The sequence below is a fragment of the Eptatretus burgeri genome, chromosome 3 (assembly GCF_056783735.1).
Source record: "Eptatretus burgeri isolate ZD-2024b chromosome 3, Ebu_testis_v1, whole genome shotgun sequence".
Lineage (NCBI taxonomy): Eukaryota > Metazoa > Chordata > Myxini > Myxiniformes > Myxinidae > Eptatretus > Eptatretus burgeri.
In genome coordinates this window covers 145,211,558-145,232,544 of record NC_140963.1, presented here as the reverse complement: position 1 = coordinate 145,232,544, position 20,987 = coordinate 145,211,558, and the positions used below count along the sequence as shown (strand labels likewise).

Below are 20,987 nucleotides of genomic sequence, written 5' to 3'. Positions count from 1 at the left end.
GACAACCGAAAAGTACAACGTTTAAAGCCAGCGTACAACGACATATGGCAGTGTTTTTCAGCATGCTCTCAATGTTATAAAAACTTACCCATAACGTATTCGACGTGTACCAGTGTTTTAGACAAATGGCATAAGCCATTATGCCGAATCGGCATAAGCTGGCTAAAACGTCAAGGTGTGACTGGGCCTTAACGAAGGACCACCCTGTGTGTATATATGTATAAAAACATATGCATATATATATGTATATATATATATATATATATATATATATATATATATATATATATATATATATATACATATATAAACACCATGAACAAACTTTTGTACATACACAGTGTTGAACGTACATACAGAGTGTGTATATATATACTGTTGCGGATTCGCGCCCGCCGGCGTGCGAACGGCCACGTAACTCGAATCGCGGCACATCGCCCACCGGACAGACAATCCCGTCGTGACCCTCTCGGACTAACGCCGGGAACTAGTCACGGGTGGGCCTTTCGGCCTCACCACGATCGTGCCAATCGGCCCCCCGCGTGGGATAGGGTTGCTCGCCAAATTCGACCTACCTAAGTACCCACACGGAGGGTAGACCGGGCAATCGCACCTCGCCGCAGGTCGACTTCGGACACGGGCCACTTTAAGCGACCCGTTCCGTACTATCGGGATAACATAGCGGTGTTATCGTCAACCTGGATGGTTCGATTAATTATCGGGCGTTTTAGCCCACGACCAACCCTTTACGTGAAGTAAGATGGAGATTCAATAAAGGAAAAGATGAAGCGAAATGGGAAAACAGTTCAACATAAAGCACATTTATTTCGCGATGAACGGAAAGCACACATATACAATTACACCAAAAGCAAATGTAAAAGAAGAAGAAGAAACACACAATAATGCACAAAAAGCAAATGTAAAAGCAAAAGACAATGCAGAGCTAACCGACTACCGAGCACACGGCAACACTTATACAGTTTTACTTCACAGATGGCGCCGCCAACACATGTACTCAAAGCAAAAGAAAAAGGGACCACCCTCCACTATGAGGGGGCAGACGGCCTGGGGCCGAGACCACGTCGAGCCTACCCGTCTGGTGATGAGCCGCAAAATGGCGCTGGCGCCCCGACTCCGCGGGCCTCGCTGGGACTGCCTGGTATGGGGTGGGAACGGGGCCCCCTTCTCGCACTATCTCAGCGTGGGGGGAAACAGGAGGGGGTTGTTGATGCTCGGGGGAAGGAGGATATCTCCCTGTCTCGGGTCCCGCGACGAGCGTCTCCACCACGACCTCGGTCGCGTTGCCGGCCTCTCCCTCCGCAGCTCCCGACTCTGACACGAGCACCCCCTCGACCGCCTTCGCCGCCGCCACCTCTCCAACTCTCCACAGCTCCGTCCAACTGCCTTCTCCGACTCCTCTCTTGACTGGCTCTTCCCAACTCCACCGACTCGAACTGCTTGACTCAACTCAACTCGAATGCGAACTCTTCAACTCCACTTCTGGCTACTTGGCGAGCGAACGCGGCCGTTTATAGCCCCCGTGGCCTCGCTCCTTCACCTTCGACCCTTTACCTCTGGCTGGCTCCCCATTGGGCAGAAGAAAAGTGGGCGTGAATGCTTTTTGATCCATGAATTTGCATATAGCGATATTACTCCAACGCACCTGGAGGTGGGGCCAAATCGGCCCACGCTCGCCGATAGGACGGAACAGAAGTGGGTGTGAGTCGTTTTTGATCCGTTTTCTTCGGAAAGGCTGTGATGTTTCTGCACACGCTGCTCGGTGCGCGCCCTGCACGAGTCCAGTATCGGTGCCCACAAGCGGCGCGGAAATGGCGGTGATGCGATGGTTGCGAGAGCGAGATGTGACGTTAAAGGTCGTGGCTGTTGGCGTTGTTGTTGTTGTGAAGCGGCGTTGCGGCTGGTGGTTGTTGTGTGATGGCTGTTGAGACGTGGTTGGTGGTGGTAGTAATGGCGGCTGGTCCAAAATAAAGATAGTAAAAGAAAAACGGCTATCTAGAAGGGTCGCAGCCCGCATGAATGACATTTATTCCCTCTAAACAACGGCTTTGGGCCTAACTACACATATACTTACAGAGATATCTCACCTAAGGGACCTGAATGGTGGTTTGCGAATTTCGTCAACCACAACACTACCCCCTCCCCTTTTTACAGACTCGTCCCGAGTCGTCAAATTTTCGTGTGCCATCATGTGTAGTTTTCCCCTAGTACATTTTACCTACGGAGCCCTGAGTGCGACATTCATGGTATTCGTGTCCCCAAAATAAATAACCTGAGGGCTGAGTAACTACCTAAACAAACCCACTCACACGGACGACTTAAATAAAATTGCCGGCGCTAAGACAGACATGCCGGGGGCGCACTCATATGTACAGTACATCTTAACTTACAAATTTTACACTAAACCATGGCCCAGGATCACTGAACTCTGCAAAAAGAAAGCAGTTAACAGGGAGCCAGGCTGCCCACATGCAGTCTCTGGCTCAAACAATGCAGGTGACAGGGAACGTGGCCGGCTGCTCACACGCAGTCCAAGGCCTTCCCTTTTGAACTGAACGCAGTGAACCACAACGGTGCATGGGCTGCACAAACGCAGTCTCCGTGCCAGCTCAAGTGGCACACGCAATGAACACAACGAATGGATGGATGAATGGTTTGAACTGAACGCAGTGAACCACAACGGTGCATGGGCTGCACAAATGCAGTCTCCGTGCCAGCTCAAGTGGCACACGCAATGAACACAACGAATGGATGGATGAACACAAACACGGTGCACGGGCCGCCACTGCAGACCCGTGTTGTAGCTGTCAACAGGGCAGTTCTTGCAGCTTGCAAACTGTTGCTTTCTGATCCTGGCACACATGGCAATGAACAGGGGGGGGGGGGCAAAGCAAAAATTGAACGGGGCTGGTGAACAGGGGCAGTGGGCATGGCATGGCAAAGGCAGCAGGCAAACACAGCCCGCAGAAGAAGGCCGCTGCAGGCAAACACAGCCGGCAGATGAACTGGCCGGCACAGGCCTTGCAGCAAAACAACAGCTGCCGATGAAGTGGGCCGGCCTTTGCCTTGCAGCAACGCAGTCAGCAGATGAAGCTGGCCAGCCTTTGCCGTTCAGTGGAGGTTGGTGGAGGGAGTGCGGTGGTGCTGGCCACTCAGAAGGCGGACTCGGACCTGCCTACTGTCTCCCTCCCACCTATCGCCTTTGCCTGTCACTGTCTATACCCACCCCCTTAATTTGTCAAACCCAAATTTAGCCCCAACTTATTTTTTTATTTTTACTTCCCCACTATAAATCGTCCCCTAACCCCCTTTATAGTCTTTGTTCGGCTAACCTATCCTGTCACCTTGCCTTCTCCCAACCCCTATGTTCCCTTCCCGGAGGGGAACAAGGGAGAGCTAGCGTCCTTTGTCGAGGCCCAATCCAAGCCTCAGAATGGCCTCCACAGACTTCAGTGATCTATAACCAAAGTGGGTCCAGCGGCCCACAACGACAGCGAGGGGATGGATGGTGCGGAGGGGTACATCTCCTAATCTACCCTAACCATTTAACTGTTAAACTACTCCGGGGCTTTCAACAAGCGCCTCTCGCTTAAACTATTGGTTCTAACAACCCAGATTCCCATCGCCTGTGTTGGTGTCCTCACAATTTCGGGCCTCGCCCCCCAATTTTCTCTCCGTGCCCTCACACGGTCTCATGGCTTGGACACGTGGCTCCCTTTGGCAGGCACGACCCTCTGCCGATTCTCCGACGATGGCACCCCCGGGCACTACACTGCCTCCGAGCCTACCAGCTCCCTAAGCACCGGGGAGTGCCCCCCATGGCACCTCCCCTGAAACGCACACGTGGCAGGCTGGCTTCCCGGGCCCCTTTCCGAGGGTCACCCGTGCCCACAACACTGCCCACGCGGCTAATGGCGCCCCGGGCCCCCGCACAAAGCAGGCGCACCCGTGCCCACTACGCTATCCCGGCCCCCCATGGGCCCTTGGCCTACCACGGCCGACTAGCCTGGTGCCCGGGGTACCCACTCAGCGATACTCACCTTTCGCAGCCACGCTCCCAGCCCGTCAACAGGGCTCCTGCACCCCTCCAAATGGGTTTCGAGCCTATACTCCCACCAACAACAAAACGACCTCCATTTTGTAATTTAACTAACCCCCTTACTCACTCTACTCTGACCCTGGGGTCCCTTGGGCGGGAGTCACTCCTCCCCCCAATCACTCATCGCACCATGCATTCCCCATTCGCTCCATTCACACAGACCCGCTGGCCTCACTCACTCATCATGTACTCACCTCACAACTCTTCAACACACACACCGCTGAACTCTGCCATCCTTCTAACTACCTCCCCTAACTAACTCGTGCTCCCACGTCGTCCCTTAAACTACAGCACGTTCCTTTTAACACTACGTAGCTAAGCTACGTCCCCACTACACATTCACAAGTCTGTCACTGTCTCCAAATCTCTAAAATAACTTTCATTTCCCCACCTAAAGCTCATCTAAATCCCTCTAACTAATCCATTCCACGGGCCCCATGAGGACTTACCCCTGCCCCATGGAGCCGGTCTAGCTAAGCTAACCCTTCCCCCTAACTAGTTTCCATCCTGTGCCCTGGTAAGGGGGTCTTCCACCCCTTGCCCGGGAATCCTGTGCACCCGAAAGTGAGGCTTGCCCTTTTTTTTTTTTTTTTTTTTTTTTTTACATGCGCAGCACCAGCGCGGCAACTCACAGCTCGCGCACTTTGCACCTGTCCGTGACGTCATGCAGCTGCACGTGTTCCTCGTCCCTCCTTGGACGGTACCATCCGGCAGGGATACCCCTTCTGCCGGATTCCAACCCCACGTGCAGCCATGACGTCACCGTGCGCATAAAAATAAAAAACACAAGCCCCACGTCTCGAGGGGTTCCCCACGCGAACACATGTGCTTTGCCCGTTGGAGCTTCACACACACGATCGCGTGGAGAACCCGTCCGGTCCAAATCGATAATCCTGCCTAAACTTTGTCCGTCCGCGGGATCGGCAAATCCACCGCTGGCGTTTCCGGACCGGGACTTCACTCTCGCAAGCGAGCACGTGGGGGCCTCGTGCGTTGCACAGCACGGACCTCGTGCTCACTGCTGGGTGAACCCGGCACGGTCCCCGAAACAACTACAGCCGCGACCCGGCTTTCTTTCCTTACATGTCGCCGTCGTAGTCTCCATTCCACCCACGCATTCCTGCGTGTTACGACGCAAACACACCTCACCATTAAACTCACACCGGGAGACGCGGCTGCATGTTCACACATGCCGACCGACATCTCCCTTACATACCGCTCTCTCACACACACGGTCTCCCTTGCACTCGGCCGTTCACTCACGCATGCTATCTCCCTCGCACACGTGGCTCCACTCACTCGCGGCCTTCCACTCACTCGTGCCATTTCCCTCACACAAACCATACCACTCACACACGCGGGGGCACTCGCCCGCGGTGTCTCACTCACACACCGTGCCTCACTCACACACGGCATGCTGGGAAGCACACACTCCGGCACACTCGCCACCACACCACTCACACGTGGTGCTCCATTCATACTGGCCGTTTCACTCACACACACGGCCTCTTCCACTTGCGGTGCCCCTTTTACACACGGCGTGCTGGGAAGCACGTACTCCGGCACAATCGCCACCACACCACTCACACACAGGGTCGCTTCCACACACGGGTACGCACTCACACCTTGCACCACACACACAGGGACAACCAGACTGGGGATTTGTGTCCCCACAAGGGTCTCCGGGGCCTCTATACCCCCCAAGCTCTCCGTGCAACTGTTCACAGCACCCGTCCCCTCAACCTCGCAAAGCACGACCGAACCCACCTGTTCGTGACTCGCCTCAAGGGGGCATACTCCCTCCCCTCGTTCCTGGAGGAGGCCATCCAGCTGCTCGCACTGGGTCTCCACCCAGTCCACCAGCTCACCCCCATTATCCTCCACTACCTCCGTGTGTGTGTGTGCGTCACTTACCCCGTCTTCATCGTGCAGTCTTCCCTCTATCGTTCCCATCTCCCGTGTCTCTGCCAACTCAGTCACTTCACCCTTTACCTCCCTTGTCTCAACTATTATTTCCGTCTCTTCCCTTGTTATCTCCCTCGTGCACGTCTCCGTCACCCCAATTAGTTTGTCCCTCTCGGTTACAGTCACTTTTTCCGTCACGACCCTCGCCCAACACGTCCCCTGAATTATTTTTTTCTTACCCGCCTCCACCGCGGGCCCGACAGCCGTTGCGCTCCCTCCCAGCTCGTTCGCTCCCACACGTGGAGTCGCCATTTTAAGCTCCCTGGTCACTGCCTTCATGCCCGCCTGCAGGCTTCGGCCCATGTTCTGCGTCTCACCCCGCAGCTTTTTCGTTTCTTCCTTCATGTTTGTTTCCATTCCGTTCATTTGCTGTGTATTCGCATCCATTTTTTCGTTCATTTGTTGTGTATTCGCATCCATTTTTTGTGTATTCGCATCCATCCTCGTTTTCACTTCGTTCATTTGCTTGTTCATGTTCGCATTCATCTTCGCTGTCATTTCCGCCAGCATGGCGCATAGCTGGGCCATGTCGGGTGCGCTTGGGTGAGCCGTTTCGGCAAGGATCGGGGGGTTTTGGTGGAGAGGGGGAGGGGAGGTGTCATACACCGCGGCCGCCGCCGCACCTGTTTCGGGCTCTGGGTTCAGTTGGGGGAGTTCGTTTCCAACAACCAACATTTCCTGCATGGGGTTTTCATCCTGGACCATGGATTCTACATTACTACACATATACATTTCTAATACCCCCGGCTCCCGCTCACCTTGAGACGCCATCTTATTTCTCGTAAAGGGTTAATTTAACTCGCTCGTAATTTGGAGGGAATCGGGGGTCGCTCCTCTCACCCCTGGACCGATTCCCGTGAATTTAGCTGGAGACAGGAGAGCCCGTTTTCCCGTTCTCCGATACCAGTGCCGCGAGGAGGGCGATGAGTTTATATCGCACGACCTGACACCAGTGTTGCGGATTCGCGCCCACCGGCGTGCGAACGGCCACGTAACTCGAATCGCGGCACATCGCCCACCGGACGGACAATCCCGTCGTGACCCTCTCGGACAAACGCCGGGAACTAGTCACGGGTGGGCCTTTCGGCCTCACCACGATCGTGCCAATTGGCCCCCCGCGTGGGATAGGGTTGCTCGCCAGATTCGACCTACCTAAGTACCCACACGGAGGGTAGACCGGGCGATCGCACCTCGCCGCAGGTCGACTTCGGACACGGGCCACTTTAAGCGACCCGTTCCGTACTATCGGGATAACCGAGCGGTGTTATCGTCAACCTGGACGGTTCGATTAATTATCGGGCGTTTTAGCCCACGACCAACCCTTTACGTGAAGTAAGATGGAGATTCAATAAAGGAAAAGACGAAGCGAAATGGGAAAACAGTTCAACATAAAGCACATTTATTTCGCGATGAACGGAAAGCACACATATACAATTACACCAAAAGCAAATGTAAAAGAAGAAGAAGAAACACACAATAATGCACAAAAAGCAAATGTAAAAGCAAAAGACAATGCAGAGCTAACCGACTACCGAGCACACAGCAACACTTATACAGTTTTACTTCACAGACGGCGCCGACAACACATGTACTCAAAGCAAAAGAAAAAGGGACCACCCTCCACTATGAGGAGGCAGACGGCCTGGGGCCGAGACCACGTCGAGCCTACCCGTCTGGTGATGAGCCGCAAAATGGCGCTGGCGCCCCGACTCCGCGGGCCTCGCTGGGACTGCCTGGTATGGGGTGGGAACGGGGCCCCCTTCTCGCACTATCTCAGCGCGGGGGGAAACAGGAGGGGGTTGTTGATGCTCGGGGGAAGGAGGATATCTCCCTGTCTCGGGTCCCGTGACGAGCGTCTCCACCACGACCTCGGTCGCGTTGCCGGCCTCTCCCTCCGCAGCTCCCCGACTCTGACACGAGCACCCCCTCGACCGCCTTCGCCGCCGCCACCTCTCCAACTCTCCACAGCTCCGTCCAACTGCCTTCTCCGACTCCTCTCTTGACTGGCTCTTCCCAACTCCACCGACTCGAACTGCTTGACTCAACTCAACTCGACTCGACTGCGAACTCTTCAACTCCACTTCTGGCTACTTGGCGAGCGAACGCGGCCGTTTATAGCCCCCGTGGCCTCGCTCCTTCACCTTCGACCCTTTACCTCTGGCTGGCTCCCCATTGGGCAGAAGAAAAGTGGGCGTGAATGCTTTTTGATCCATGAATTTGCATATAGCGATATTACTCCAACACACCTGGAGGCGGGGCCAAATCGCCCCACGCTCGCCGATAGGACGGAACAGAAGTGGGCGTGAGTCGTTTTTGATCCGTTTTCTTCGGAAAGGCTGCGATGTTTCTGCACACGCTGCTCGGTGCGCGCCCTGCACGAGTCCAGTATCGGTGCCCACAAGCAGCGCGGAAATGGCGGTGATGCGATGGTTGCGAGAGCGAGATGCGACGGTAAAGGTCGTGGCTGTTGGCGTTGTTGTTGTTGTTGTGGAGCGGCGTTGCGGCTGGTGGTTGTTGTGTGATGGCTGTTGAGACGTGGTTGGTGGTGGTAGTAATGGCGGCTGGTCCAAAATAAAGATAGTAAAAGAAAAACGGCTATCTAGAAGGGTCGCAGCCCGCATGAATGACATTTATTCCCTCTAAACAACGGGTTTGGGCCTAACTACACATATACTTACAGAGATATCTCACCTAAGGGACCTGAATGGTGGTTTGCGAATTTCGTCAACCACAACAATACATGTATATATATATATATATATATATATATATATATATATATATATATATATATATATATATATATATATATATATATATATATATATATATATATATATATACATATATATATATATATAAATATATATATATATATATATATATATATATATATATATATATATACATACATACACACACATATCTATATACAAAAGACTTCAAGACATGACGAAGAGAGTTGATAAGCTGGGACTGGAGGGAAAAACGGAGACAGAGGAACTGGGAAGACGGGTAGAAAACCACAAGCGCAAGCCGGAAGAACAGTTAGAAGCCAAAGCAAGGTCGGAGGGTGCGGAGATGAGAAAATAATTTGAAAAGAAAGCTTCTGAGTTACAGAAACACCAAAACAAAGAGAAGGAATTACAAAACAAGTTGAGGATGGTGAGAAGAAAGAACGACAGCAGAGAATGAAACGTTAAGGAACCACACTGAGCAGATTGAACAATTAGAAGCCAAAGCAAAGTCTGAGTGTGCGGAGATGAGAAAGGAATTGGAAAAGAAAGTTTCTGAGTTACAGAAACACCAAAACAAAGAGAGGGAACTACAAAACAAACTGAGAGTGTTAAAAGAGGAAAGGAAGAGAACGGAAAATAAAACTTTAAGAAACCACACTGTACAGATCGAACAGCTGGAAGCGAAGGCCAGACTAAAGAATGAGGAACAAGAAAGAGTATTGAAGGAAGAACGAATGAGACAGGAGAAAGAAATCAGTCACTTGAAAGAAATGACGAGATTGCAGAAGGAGGAACAAGAAAGACAGTGGAACAGAAAACTGAAAGAGTATGAATTTGAAACTGAACGACAAAAGGAAAAAAATAGGTTTGAATACGAGGAGAAAGTAAAGGAGCAAGGAATGAAGCAGGAAGGAGAAATCAGGAGATTGAAGGACACAACGAGATTGGAGAGGGAAGAACGAGAGGAACAATGGAATAGAAAACAAAAAGAACATGAATCTGAGGTTGACCAATTGAAAGAAAAGCTGAGGCTGGAGTACGAGGAGATAGACAAAGAACAGCGAATGAAACACAAAATGGAGATGAACCAAATGAAGAAAACCATGAAACTGGATAAGGAAAGACAGGAGAGGAAACGAGGAAGAGTAATGAGACAGCAGCGAATGAAACACAAAATGGAGATGAACCAAATCAAGAAAACCATGAAACTGGAGAAGGAAGGACAGGAGAGGGAACGAGGAAGAGTAATGAGACAGCAGCAAATGAAACACAAAAAGGAGATTAACCAAATTAAGCAAACAACGAAACTGGAGAAGGAAGGACAGGAGAGGAAACAAGGAAGAGTAATGAGACAGCAGCAAATGAAACACAAAAGGGAGATTAACCAAATGAAGCAAACCATGAAACTGGATAAGGAAAGACAGGAGAGGAAACAAGGAAGAGTAATGAGACAGCAGCGAATGAAACACAAAAAGGAGATTAACCAAATGAAGCAAACCATGAAACTGGAGAAGGAAGGACAGGAGAGGAAACGAGGAAGAGTAGTGAGAGAACAGCGAATTAAACACAGGAAGGAAATGAGCCAATTGAAAGAAACGATGAGATTGGAAAACAAAGAGCAGGAGGAACAGTGGGAGAAAAAACAACAACTCTATGAGTGTGAAATTGAACAACTAAAACGGAGAGCGAGATTGGAGTCAACGGAGATTGAGGAGCTACGGAGGGAGAACGAACAGCTAATGGGGCTCAGAGAGAAAGAACGACTCAGATGGGAAAGAAAAAGGAACCAGGAAGAGACAGAAAAAAGGAACCAGGAGAGAAAATGTATAGAGACACGGGAGACAGAAAAAATAGAGGAGAGACTGCATGATAATGACGGGTTTAGAGACGCGCACACACACACACGGAGGTAGTGGAGGACGATGAGGGTGAGCTCGCGGAGCGTGTAGGGACCCAGTGCGAGCAGCTGGATGGCCTCCTCCAGGAACGAGGGGAGGGAGTATGCCCCCTTGAGGCGAGTCACGACCAGGTGAGTTCGGTCGTGCTTTGCGAGTTCGAGGGGAGAAGTGCTGTGGACGGGTGCACGGAGAGCTTGGGGGGTATAGAGGCCCCGGAGACCCTTGTGGGGACACGAATCCCCAGTGTGGTTGTCCCTGTGTGTGTGGTGCAAGGTGTGAGTGCGTCCCCGTGTGTGGGTGAGGCACCGTGTGTGAGTGTCGCCGTGTGTGTGAGTGAAACGGCCAGTATGAGTGAGGAACCGCGGGCGAGTGCCCCCGCGTGTGTGAGTGGTATGGTTTGTGTGAGGGTAATGGCACGAGTGAGTGGAAGGCCGCGAGTGAGTGGAGCCACGTGTGCGAGGGAGGTGGTATGCGTGAGAGAGACAGCGTGTGCAAGGTCGTTGTGTGTAAGGGAGATGTCGGTCGGCATGTGTGAACATGCAGCCACGTCTCCCGGTGTGAGTTTAATGGTGAGGTGTGTTAGCGTCGTAACACGCGGGAGTGCGTGTGTGGAATGGAGACGGAGACGGCGACAGAGGAAAGAAAGCCGGGTAGCGGCTGTAGTTGTTTCGGGGACCGTGCCGGGTTCACCCAGCAGTGAGCACGAGGTCCGTGCTGTGCAACGCACGAGGCCCCCACGTGCTCGCTTGCGAGAGTGAAGTCCCGGTCCGGAAACGCCAGCGGTGGATTTGCCGATCCCGCGGACGGACAAAGTTTAGGCAGGATTACGGATTTGGACCGGACGGGTTCTCCATGCGATCGTGTGTGTTAAGCTCCAACGGGCAAAGCACATGTGTTCGCGTGGGGAACCCCTCGAGACGTGGGGCTTGTGTTTTTTTTTTATGCGTACGGTGACGTCATGGCTGCACGCGGGGTTGGAATCCGGCAGGAGGGGTATCCCTGCCAGATGGTACCGTCCAAGGAGGGACGAGGTACACGTGCAGCTGCATGACGTCACGGGCAGGTGCAAAGTGCGCGAGCTGTGAGTTACCGAGCTGGTGCTGTGCAATTAGAAAAAAAAAAAAAAGGAACAGCAAGCCTCACTTTCGGGTGCACAGGATTCCCGGGCAAGGGGTGGAAGACCCCCTTACCTGGGCACAGGATGGAAACTAGTTAGGGGGAAGGGTTAGCTTAGTTAGACCGACTTCATGGGGCAGGGGTAAGTCCTCATGGAGTCCGTGGAATGGATTAGTTAGAGGGATTGTAGCCAGATATAGGTTGGGAAATAAAATGATTTTTTTTGATTTTGGAGACAGTGACAGACTTGTGAATGTGTAGTGGGGACGTAGTTTAGCTACGTAGTGTTAAAAGGAACGTGCTACTAGTGTAAGGGATGACGTGGGAGCACAAGTTAGTTAGGGGATGTAGTTAGAAGGATGGCAGAGTTCAGCGGTGAGTGTGTTGAAGAGTTGTTGGTGAGTGAAGTGGAAGCATGTGCTTGGTGAGTGAGTGAGGCCAGCGGGTCTGTGTGTATGGAGCGAATGGGGACTGCATGGTGCGATGAGTGATTGGGGGGAGGAGTGACTCCCGCCCAAGGGACCCCGGGGTCAGTGTAGAGTGAGTTAGGGGGTTAGTTAAATTGAAAAATGGAGGTTGTTTTGTTGTTGTTGGTGGGAAAGTAGGCTCGAAACCCATTTGGAGGGGTGCAGGAGCCCTGTTGACGGGCTGGGAGCGTGGCTGCGAAAAGTGAGTATCGCTGAGTGGGTACCCCGGGCACCAGGCTAGTCGGCCGTAGTAGGCCAAGGGCCCATGGGGGGCCGGGATAGCGTAGTGGGCACGGGTGCGCCTGCTTGGTGCGGGGGCCCGGGGCGCCATTAGCCGCGTGGGCAGTGTTGAGGGCACGGGTGACCCTCGGAAAGAGGCCTGGGAAGCCAGCCTGCCACGTGTGCGTTTCAGGGGAGGTGCCATGGGGGGCACTCCCCGGTGCTTAGGGAGCTGGTAGGCTCGGAGGCAGTGTAGTGCCCGGGGGTGCCATCGTCGGAGAATCGGCAGAGGGTCGTGCCTGCCAAAGGGAGCCACGTGTCCCAGCCATGAGACCGTGTGAGGGCACGGAGAGAAAATTGGGGGGCGAGGCCCGAAATTGTGAGGACACCAACACAGGCGACAGGAATCTGAGTTGTTTGAACCAATAGTTTAAGCGAGAGGCGCTTGTTGAAAGCCCCGGGGTAGTTTAACAGTTATATGGTTAGGGTAGATTAGGAGATGTACCCCTCCGCACCATCCATCCCCTCGCTGTCGTTGTGGGCCGCTGGACCCACTTTGGTTATAGATCGCTGAACTCTGGGGAGGCCATCCTGAGGCTTCGTTGGGCCTCGACACAGGACGCTAGCTCTCCCTTGTTCCCCTCCGGGAAGGGAACGTAGGGGTTGGGAGTAGGCTAGGTGACAGGATAGGTTAGCCGAACAAGGACAGTACAGGGGGTTAGGGGACGATTTATAGTGGGGAAGTAAAAAAAAAAAAAAAAAAAAAAGTTGGGGCTAAATTGGGGTTTGACAAATTAAGGGAGTGGGTATAGACAGTGACAGGCAAAGGCGATAGGTTGGGAGGGAGACCGTAGGGTAGGTCCGAGCCCGCCTTCCGAGTGGCCAGCACCACCGCACTCCCTCCACTGAACGGCAAAGGCTGGCCAGCTTCATCTGCTGGCTGCGTTGCTGCAAGGCAAAGGCCGGCCCACTTCATCGGCAGCTGTTGTTTTGCTGCAAGGCCTGTGCCGGCTGGATCGTCTGCAGCTGCTGTGCTGCAAGGCCTGTGCCGGTCGGATTGTCTGCAGCTGCTGTGCTTCAAGGCCTGTGCCGGCCAGTTCGTCTGCCGGCTGTGTTTGCCTGCAGCGGCCTTCTTCTGCGGGCTGTGTTTGCCTGATCACCTTTGCCATGCCATGCCCACTGCCCCTGTTCACCAGCCCCGTTCAATTTTTGCTTTGCCCCCCCCCCCCTGTTCATTGCCATGTGCGCCAGGATCAAAGCAACAGTTTGCAAGCTGCAAGAACTGCCCTGTTGGCAGCTACAACACGGGCCTGCAGTGGCGGCCCGTGCACCGTGTTTGCGTGCATCCATTCATCCATCCATTCGTTGTGCTCATTGCGTGTGCCACTTGAGCTGGCACGGAGACTGCGTTTGTGCAGCCCATGCACCGTTGTGGTTCACTGCGTTCAGTTCAAAAGGGAAGGCCTTGGACTGCGTGTGAGCAGCCGGCCACGTTCCCTGTCACCTGCATTGTTTGAGCCAGAGACTGCATGCGAGCAGCCTGGCTCCCTGCTAACTGCTTTCTTTTTGCAGAGTTCATTGATCCTGGGCCATGGTTTAGTGTAAAATTTGTAAGTTAAGGTTAAGATGTACTGTACATATGAGTGCGCCCCGGCATGTCTGTCTTAGCGCCGGCAATTTTATTTAAGTCGTCCGTGTGAGTGAGTTTGTTTAGGTAGTTACTCAGCCCTCAGGTTATTTATTTTGGGGACACGAATACCATGAATGTCGCACTCAGGGATCCGTAGGTAAAATGTACTAGGGGAAAACTACACATGATGGCACACGAAAATTTGACGACTCGGGACGAGTCTGTAAAAAGCGGAGGGGGTAGTGTTGTGGTTGACGAAATTCGCAAACCACCATTCAGGTCCCTTAGGTGAGATATCTCTGTAAGTATATGTGTAGTTAGGCCCAAACCCGTTGTTTAGAGGGAATAAATGTCATTCATGCGGGCTGCGACCCTTTTAGATAGCCGTTTTTCTTTTACTATCTTCATTTTGGACCAGCCGCCATTACTACCATTACTACCACCACCAACCACGTCTCAACAGCCATCACACAACAACCACCAACCGCAACGCCGCTTCACAACCACAGCCACGACCTTTACCGTCACAACTCGCCCTCGCAACCATCGCATCACCACCATTCCCGTGCCGCTTGTGGGCACCGATACTGGACTCGTGCAGGGCGCGCACCGAGCAGCGGGTGCAAAAACACCAACCTTTCCGAGAAATCGGATCAAAAACGGTTCACGCCCACTTCTGTTCCGTCCTATCAGCGAGCATGGGGCGATTTGGCCCCGCCTCCAGGTGCGTCGGAGTATAATCGCTATATGCAGATTCGCGGATCAAAAATCATTCACGCCCACTTTTCCTCTGTCCAATGGGGAGCCAGCGAGAGGTAAAGGGTCGAAGGTGAAGGAGCGAAGCCACGGGGGCTATAAAGGGCCGCGTTCGCTCGCCAAAAAGAGTTGAGTTGGGAAGAGTCGGAGTAAGCAGTCAGTCGAGTTGAGTTGGGAAGATCAGTCAAGAGAAGAGTCGGAGAAAGCAGTTGGACGGAGCTGTGGAGAGTGGGAGAGTTGGAGAGGTGGCGGCGGCGAAGGCAGTCGAGAGGGCGCTCGTGTCAGAGTCGGGGAGCTGCGGGGAGGAGAGGCCGGTAACGCGACCGAGGTCACGGTGGAGACGCTCGTCGCGGGACCCGAGCCAGCGAGATATCCTCCTTCCCCCGAGCATCAACAACCCCCTCCTGTTTCCCCCCCGCGCTGAGATAGTGCGAGAAGGGGGCCCCGTTCCCACCCCATACCAGACACTGTCCGCGAGGCCCGTGGAGTCAGGGCGCCACCGCCATTTTGCGGCTCATCACCAGACGGGTAGGCTCGACGCGGTCTCGGCCCCAGGCCGTCTGCCCCCTCATAGTGGAGGGTGGTCCCTTTTTCTTTTGCTTTGAGTATATGTGTTGTCGGCGCCGTCTGTGAAGTAAAACTGTATAAGTGTTGCCGTCTGCTCGGTTGTCGGTGGTAGATCTGCATTGTGTTTTGCTTTTACAGTTGCTTTTTGTGCATTATTGTGTGTTTCTTCTACTTTTACATTTGCTTTTGGTGTATAATTGTATATGTGTGCTATCCGTGTGCCATCGCGAAATAAATGTGAATTATGTTGAACTGTTTTCCCGTTTCGCTTCGTCTTTTCTTTCATTGAATCTCCATCTTACTTCACGTAAAGGGTTGGTAGTGGGCTAAATACGCCCAATAATTAATCGAACCGTCGAGGCCGACGATAACACCGCTCGGTTATCCCGATAGTACGGAACGGGTCGCTTAAAGTGGCCCGTGTCCGAAGTCGACCTGCGGCGAGGTGCGATCGCCCGGTCTACCCTCCGTGTGGGTACTTAGGTAGGTCGAATTTGGCGAGCAACCCTATCCCACGCGGGGGGCCGATTGGCACGATCGTGGTGAGTCCGAAAGGCCCACCCGTGACTAGTTCCCAGCGTTAGTCCGAGAGGGTCACGATGGGATTGTCCGTCCGGTGGGCGACGTGCCGCGATTCGAGTTACGTGGCCGTTCGCACGCCGGCGGACGCGAAATCCGCAACAATATATATACACACATTATATATGTACATATATATACACATTATATATACACATTATATACACATTATATATGTATATATATATATATATATATATATATATATATATATATATATATATATATATATATATATATCAGGGTGGTCCTTTGTCCGGGGATAAATTTTCGAATTCATTTATTTTTAGCTCCAACCCCTGGAATTCGTTGGAATAGTCGAAAAAAAAACTCTTCTGGTGTTTTTATTTCAAATTCCAACAACATTTACCTCTCCCTCATCGACCTTGAAGTTCAGCCTCAGTTTCTTGGGGCGGCTGACATTAGAACGACGACGTATTGACCTGTGCTGAACTTTAAAACGCTCCTGTAATGTCCAATCGTCTCTTTTGATGTGATACGTCGATCTGTGTGTTTGTGTAATGTGTAATGTGTATTAGTCGTTCTTCTCACCACCCCCCTAACAATTTTTTTTTTCAGCGTGAAACTTCAAGGTCGATGAGGGAGGGGTAAATGTTGTCCGATTGGAAAAAAAAAGTTCACCAGGAGAGTTTTCTCGACTATTCCAATGAATCCCGGGGGTTGGAGCTTAGAAAATCTGAAGTTGAGGAATAAGGACCACCCTAATGTACTCCTATTGGTGGATGGAGCTTCAAGCACCTGTCTGCAGTTCATCAAGCACCTCTCTCTGGTTCATCAAGAACCATGACCTGATGCTGAACCCAACTTACAGCAGACGTTTGTCATTTTAAAAAGAAGTTATTTTATTAATTGAGAAAACTTTGGAGTTCAGAAATGAAAGAAATGACATTTCACTTTATATATTCCCCTTTGAATACTTCAAAACACATTTCATGAATGTGAAACAAACATCTACAGTGCCTATAGAAAGTCGACACCCCCTTTCAAAGTTTTCACCTTTTGTTGATCTGGAGAGAAATTATTTAATTTTTAACTGATTCTTCACCATTGAGAGATGAGGCCAAAAACTATGCCAAGTATGATATCTCTAAAAGTTGTGGATGACTTGTGACAAAACGAGGTGGAAGAGTTGGTTATGTGACAAGAACAAATCGATTAGATTTTGGTTAAGGTCTGGAATCCGATCCGACCTGTCAGTGACATACAAAATGTAAACTGTTCAGCCTGGTGGAGGTATGTTCTCTCCAGTGCCGTTCCTTTCAACAAGTTGTCACTCTACGAGTGATTTTTCATTTGTTTGTTTCTCTGTCTGTCTGTCTGTCTTTCTGTCTTTCTGTTTGTCCACACAGAACTTTAGTGTTTTTCTCTGCAACCACTTGTCGGACGGATTGAGACAAAATTTTAACCGTGGGAGCGACTATTCATGTAGAATGTTTTAGTGATGATTATGATGTAAGAGGTCAGGTAGGGTGGAAGCCATGTTGGAAAAATGGAAAAACATTGTACCTCTAACTCTGAAACTTCACCAAGGAGAAAAAATTGAAATTTGGCACATGGCAAATACTCCTCGTGGGGAATAAGTTTGATTTTTGATGACGTCATAAATGCATATGTGGAAAGCTACATCTGATCAGTATGAACATTTTTAAGGGTTTATGTCGGGATGAAATGTTCCACAGAAAAAAAAAATGATGACGTCATCAGTCACGTGATTCGGCAGCCATATTGTTCAAAAGAAATAAATAAATAAATAAATAAAACCTTCAAAATCTTCTCTGAAGTGGCTGAACAGATCGAGGCGAAACATTACACGCATGACCGCCTTTCCATGAGGAACAAAGGGTTCACACATGTGATGTCATAGGTCACATGGTTTGGCAGCTTTATTGGATTTACCCTATAATCTATAAAAATCTTCTTCCCAGAACGGCTGAACAGATCGAGGAGAAACGTCAAACAAATGTTCCCCAAACCATGGGGATACCAGGGTATTCATGAATAATTGATGTCACGTGGTCTGGCAGCCCCATTGGATTGAGCGAAAATCTTTGAAAATCCTTACTCTTGAACTGCTTCATCAATCGACATGAAACGTCACACTTATGATCAAGTAATGGTGGGGAATATATGTTTTAAATTTCAACCTGATCGGACACATGGTATAACAGCCAGAATTTTTGGGGGTTTTTTTGATCTGGGTTCTTTTTATTTTTAATTTTTTTATTTTTTGAATAAGGCTCATTTGTTTTTGCCTGGATGGGTTTGAAGGTAGAGGAGTAGCAGCTGAAATGTGAATCCTGTCCAGGGTCCTCCTGATGACGTCATCTTCGCTTTTTGCTTGTTCGGATTCCTTCTGGGGACTCCCATGCAGGACTGTACCTATTTGGTATTCCATTTGATTTGAATTGAATTAATTTTAATCCCATTCTCAATTCAAATGAATAATAATAAACGTCATGGGTCAGGGCCAGGTGTCCGATCGAAGTGGGGTTGCATCCAAGCAGGATGTCGTGGTGCCCAGTCATCACTGCCAGCAGTTATAAAGTGGCAGTTGTAGTTATGTCTCATTAATTACATAACATACAAGAACACAAACAGCACACAAAACAAGTCCTGGCGAGGATCTGCAATCTCCGATTGCTCTTTTTCGTGTTTTACCTGCATTCCGTGGGTTTATAAAGGGCGTCAAAAAACACCTGTACTAAATGACGATGAGCAACATGCAAGGTGTAACACTGCACATTCTCCAGTTAAGAACAAGGAAGTGGAAGGAATTAACAGTGGTGCTGCTGTGATAAACAGAATTTATCTTTGCATTGTATTGCTGGTGCCAAAGGCAATGCAAACTCGGTTTCCAATTGAAGAAAGGAATATGGCTGGGTGGCCATTTAATAATCTGAGGTGAAGCCAGCCAATACCAGGGAAGAACCTGTGGAAATGGCTGGTTTGGATGCACAGGTGTGCTGATTGAGATCCTGGCTGCAATTTCCTGATGAAAACAACATTAAGTTACCTGGCTGAGGTTAGACTGATTGTTGTACAGCACATCCAAAAAAAAATTCACACATTTCTGAATAATCACTAAATTTGAAAACAGTGAAACTTCTCGCATTCAACAAAGTTTAAAAAGGGAAGCTTCAAATAATCATAATCATCGTCATGGTACTGACCTCACTTGACCAGAGTTGTTTCTCAATGTCTCAGAAGCAAAGAAGTGTGTCACTCCGACCAGACTGATCCCATTGACCTCCACAATTTGGTCATTCACCTTGATCCTGCCACGCAATGTATACCGATCATCAGTAAACAAGAGAAATACCAAAAAGAAAGCAACTTAAACTCTTCCCCGTTTTCATCTCTACCCTTATTACTTTTGATTGTGACATCATAAAGTCACATTAAAAATGAAATGATTTTGCATCAGTATTAGTGGAATCACATATGGACTTGCCATGACCATTTTTAGCAAAGGAAGGTTTGATGATAGATTTTGATGTATTTGGTTGTTTTTAAAAAACATGAGCTGCCATGTCACTCACATAGGTTTGGGCGAACTCAATCAGAGAGCCAAATCCAAGATGGCCACCACTCACAGAAGTAGAAAAGTGAAAGTGGCATAGCTTTAGATCCAATTGACACAAAAACATGTTTAATGAGTTATTAGGTTATTTTTCTGAAATCAGCTCAAATAGTAGGTCCCAGTGTCCGGCCGTTCGTACGTACATCCGTTAACAATTGACCAAAACATCTTCTCCTTGCAAACTACCTCACTGATATGGACCAAATTTTGGTATGATGCATCAGGACAGAAAGGTCTCACAAGGTTGTGCTCCACATCCAGATGTACCCCCTATAAAAGGAGTAAAAGGGGGGTTTTGCCACAAACATTGGTATTTTATTCAAAAATGTTCTTAGAAACCATCAGACTGATCCTGACCAAACTCGCCGCGAGGCATCGGGACCATACCCTAAACTTAAGTTGTGCTCCTTAAGTTGTGCACCTCATGTGCTCCTCATCTCCCCTGGAAAAGGGGCTATGGGCCCCATCCCCAAATCCCTCATTTTCACTTAAACATCTTTTTCTCCACAACTACCGAAGCGATATGGACAAAATTTGGTAAAACGCATCAGGACAGTAGGGTCTCATTGGGTTGTGCTCCCCATTCGGATCCACCCATTTAAATACAAGGAAATCAGACACAGGTGGAGGCCATTCAGCCCATCATGCCTGTGCCACATCAACACCAAACTAATTTATCAACACAAGATCAAAACTGAAGGCCACATGCAGATTTAAAGGGGTTCAAGTGGAGGTTTTCTCTCGCACACGCACGCGCGCACGCACGCACGCACGCACGCACGCACGCACGCACGCACACACACACACACACACACACACACACACCAAAATTTCAACATCCCAGCTCCAGAGAGCTCATGGAAACACGATACAAGGGCAGCCATTGAAAATAAGGACATCATGCTCACATACGACCTTATGATCCCATCGAGCATAAACATAGAAAACAAAGCCTGATGACTGGATACCGTTCTCAGGAACAAAAAGGAAAAGACAGCATTGCTGATTGGGATATCAGTACCCAGCGGTTTTGGTTAAAATATTGCAGAAATCAAGAAAATGACCAAATACCAGGACCTCAAAAATGAGATCAAGATATCTTAGAAGCTGAAGAGGGTTGAAATTGCACCATTAGAGATAATTGGAGCAACAGGTTTAATAAAAAAGAACCTCATTGAGATTTGGAAAACCATCCCCGGGAATATGACCACAAATGAAGAACAATTGGAGGCAGTACCGGGATTCGGTGACAGTCCTGATAAGATCCCTTGGAACAAAACTCTGAGAACAACAAAGTTGAACAACTTTATGTTGCATAAACATAAATATAGAGA

At 50.0% G+C, this 20,987-nt stretch overlaps 1 protein-coding gene across 4 annotated transcripts in view; it reads right to left on the bottom strand.

Moving 5' to 3' along the window:
* Positions 1 to 20,987, bottom strand: part of LOC147031219 (uncharacterized) — a 196,862-nt gene that overhangs the window by 129,753 nt on the left and 46,122 nt on the right. For all 4 annotated transcript variants that reach the window (XM_085876073.1, XM_085876071.1, XM_085876074.1 and 1 more), the window contains exon 5: positions 19,244 to 19,348. In XM_085876073.1, coding sequence (XP_085732199.1) covers positions 19,244 to 19,348 — 105 coding nt within the window. The remainder of the gene's footprint in view (positions 1 to 19,243; positions 19,349 to 20,987) is intronic.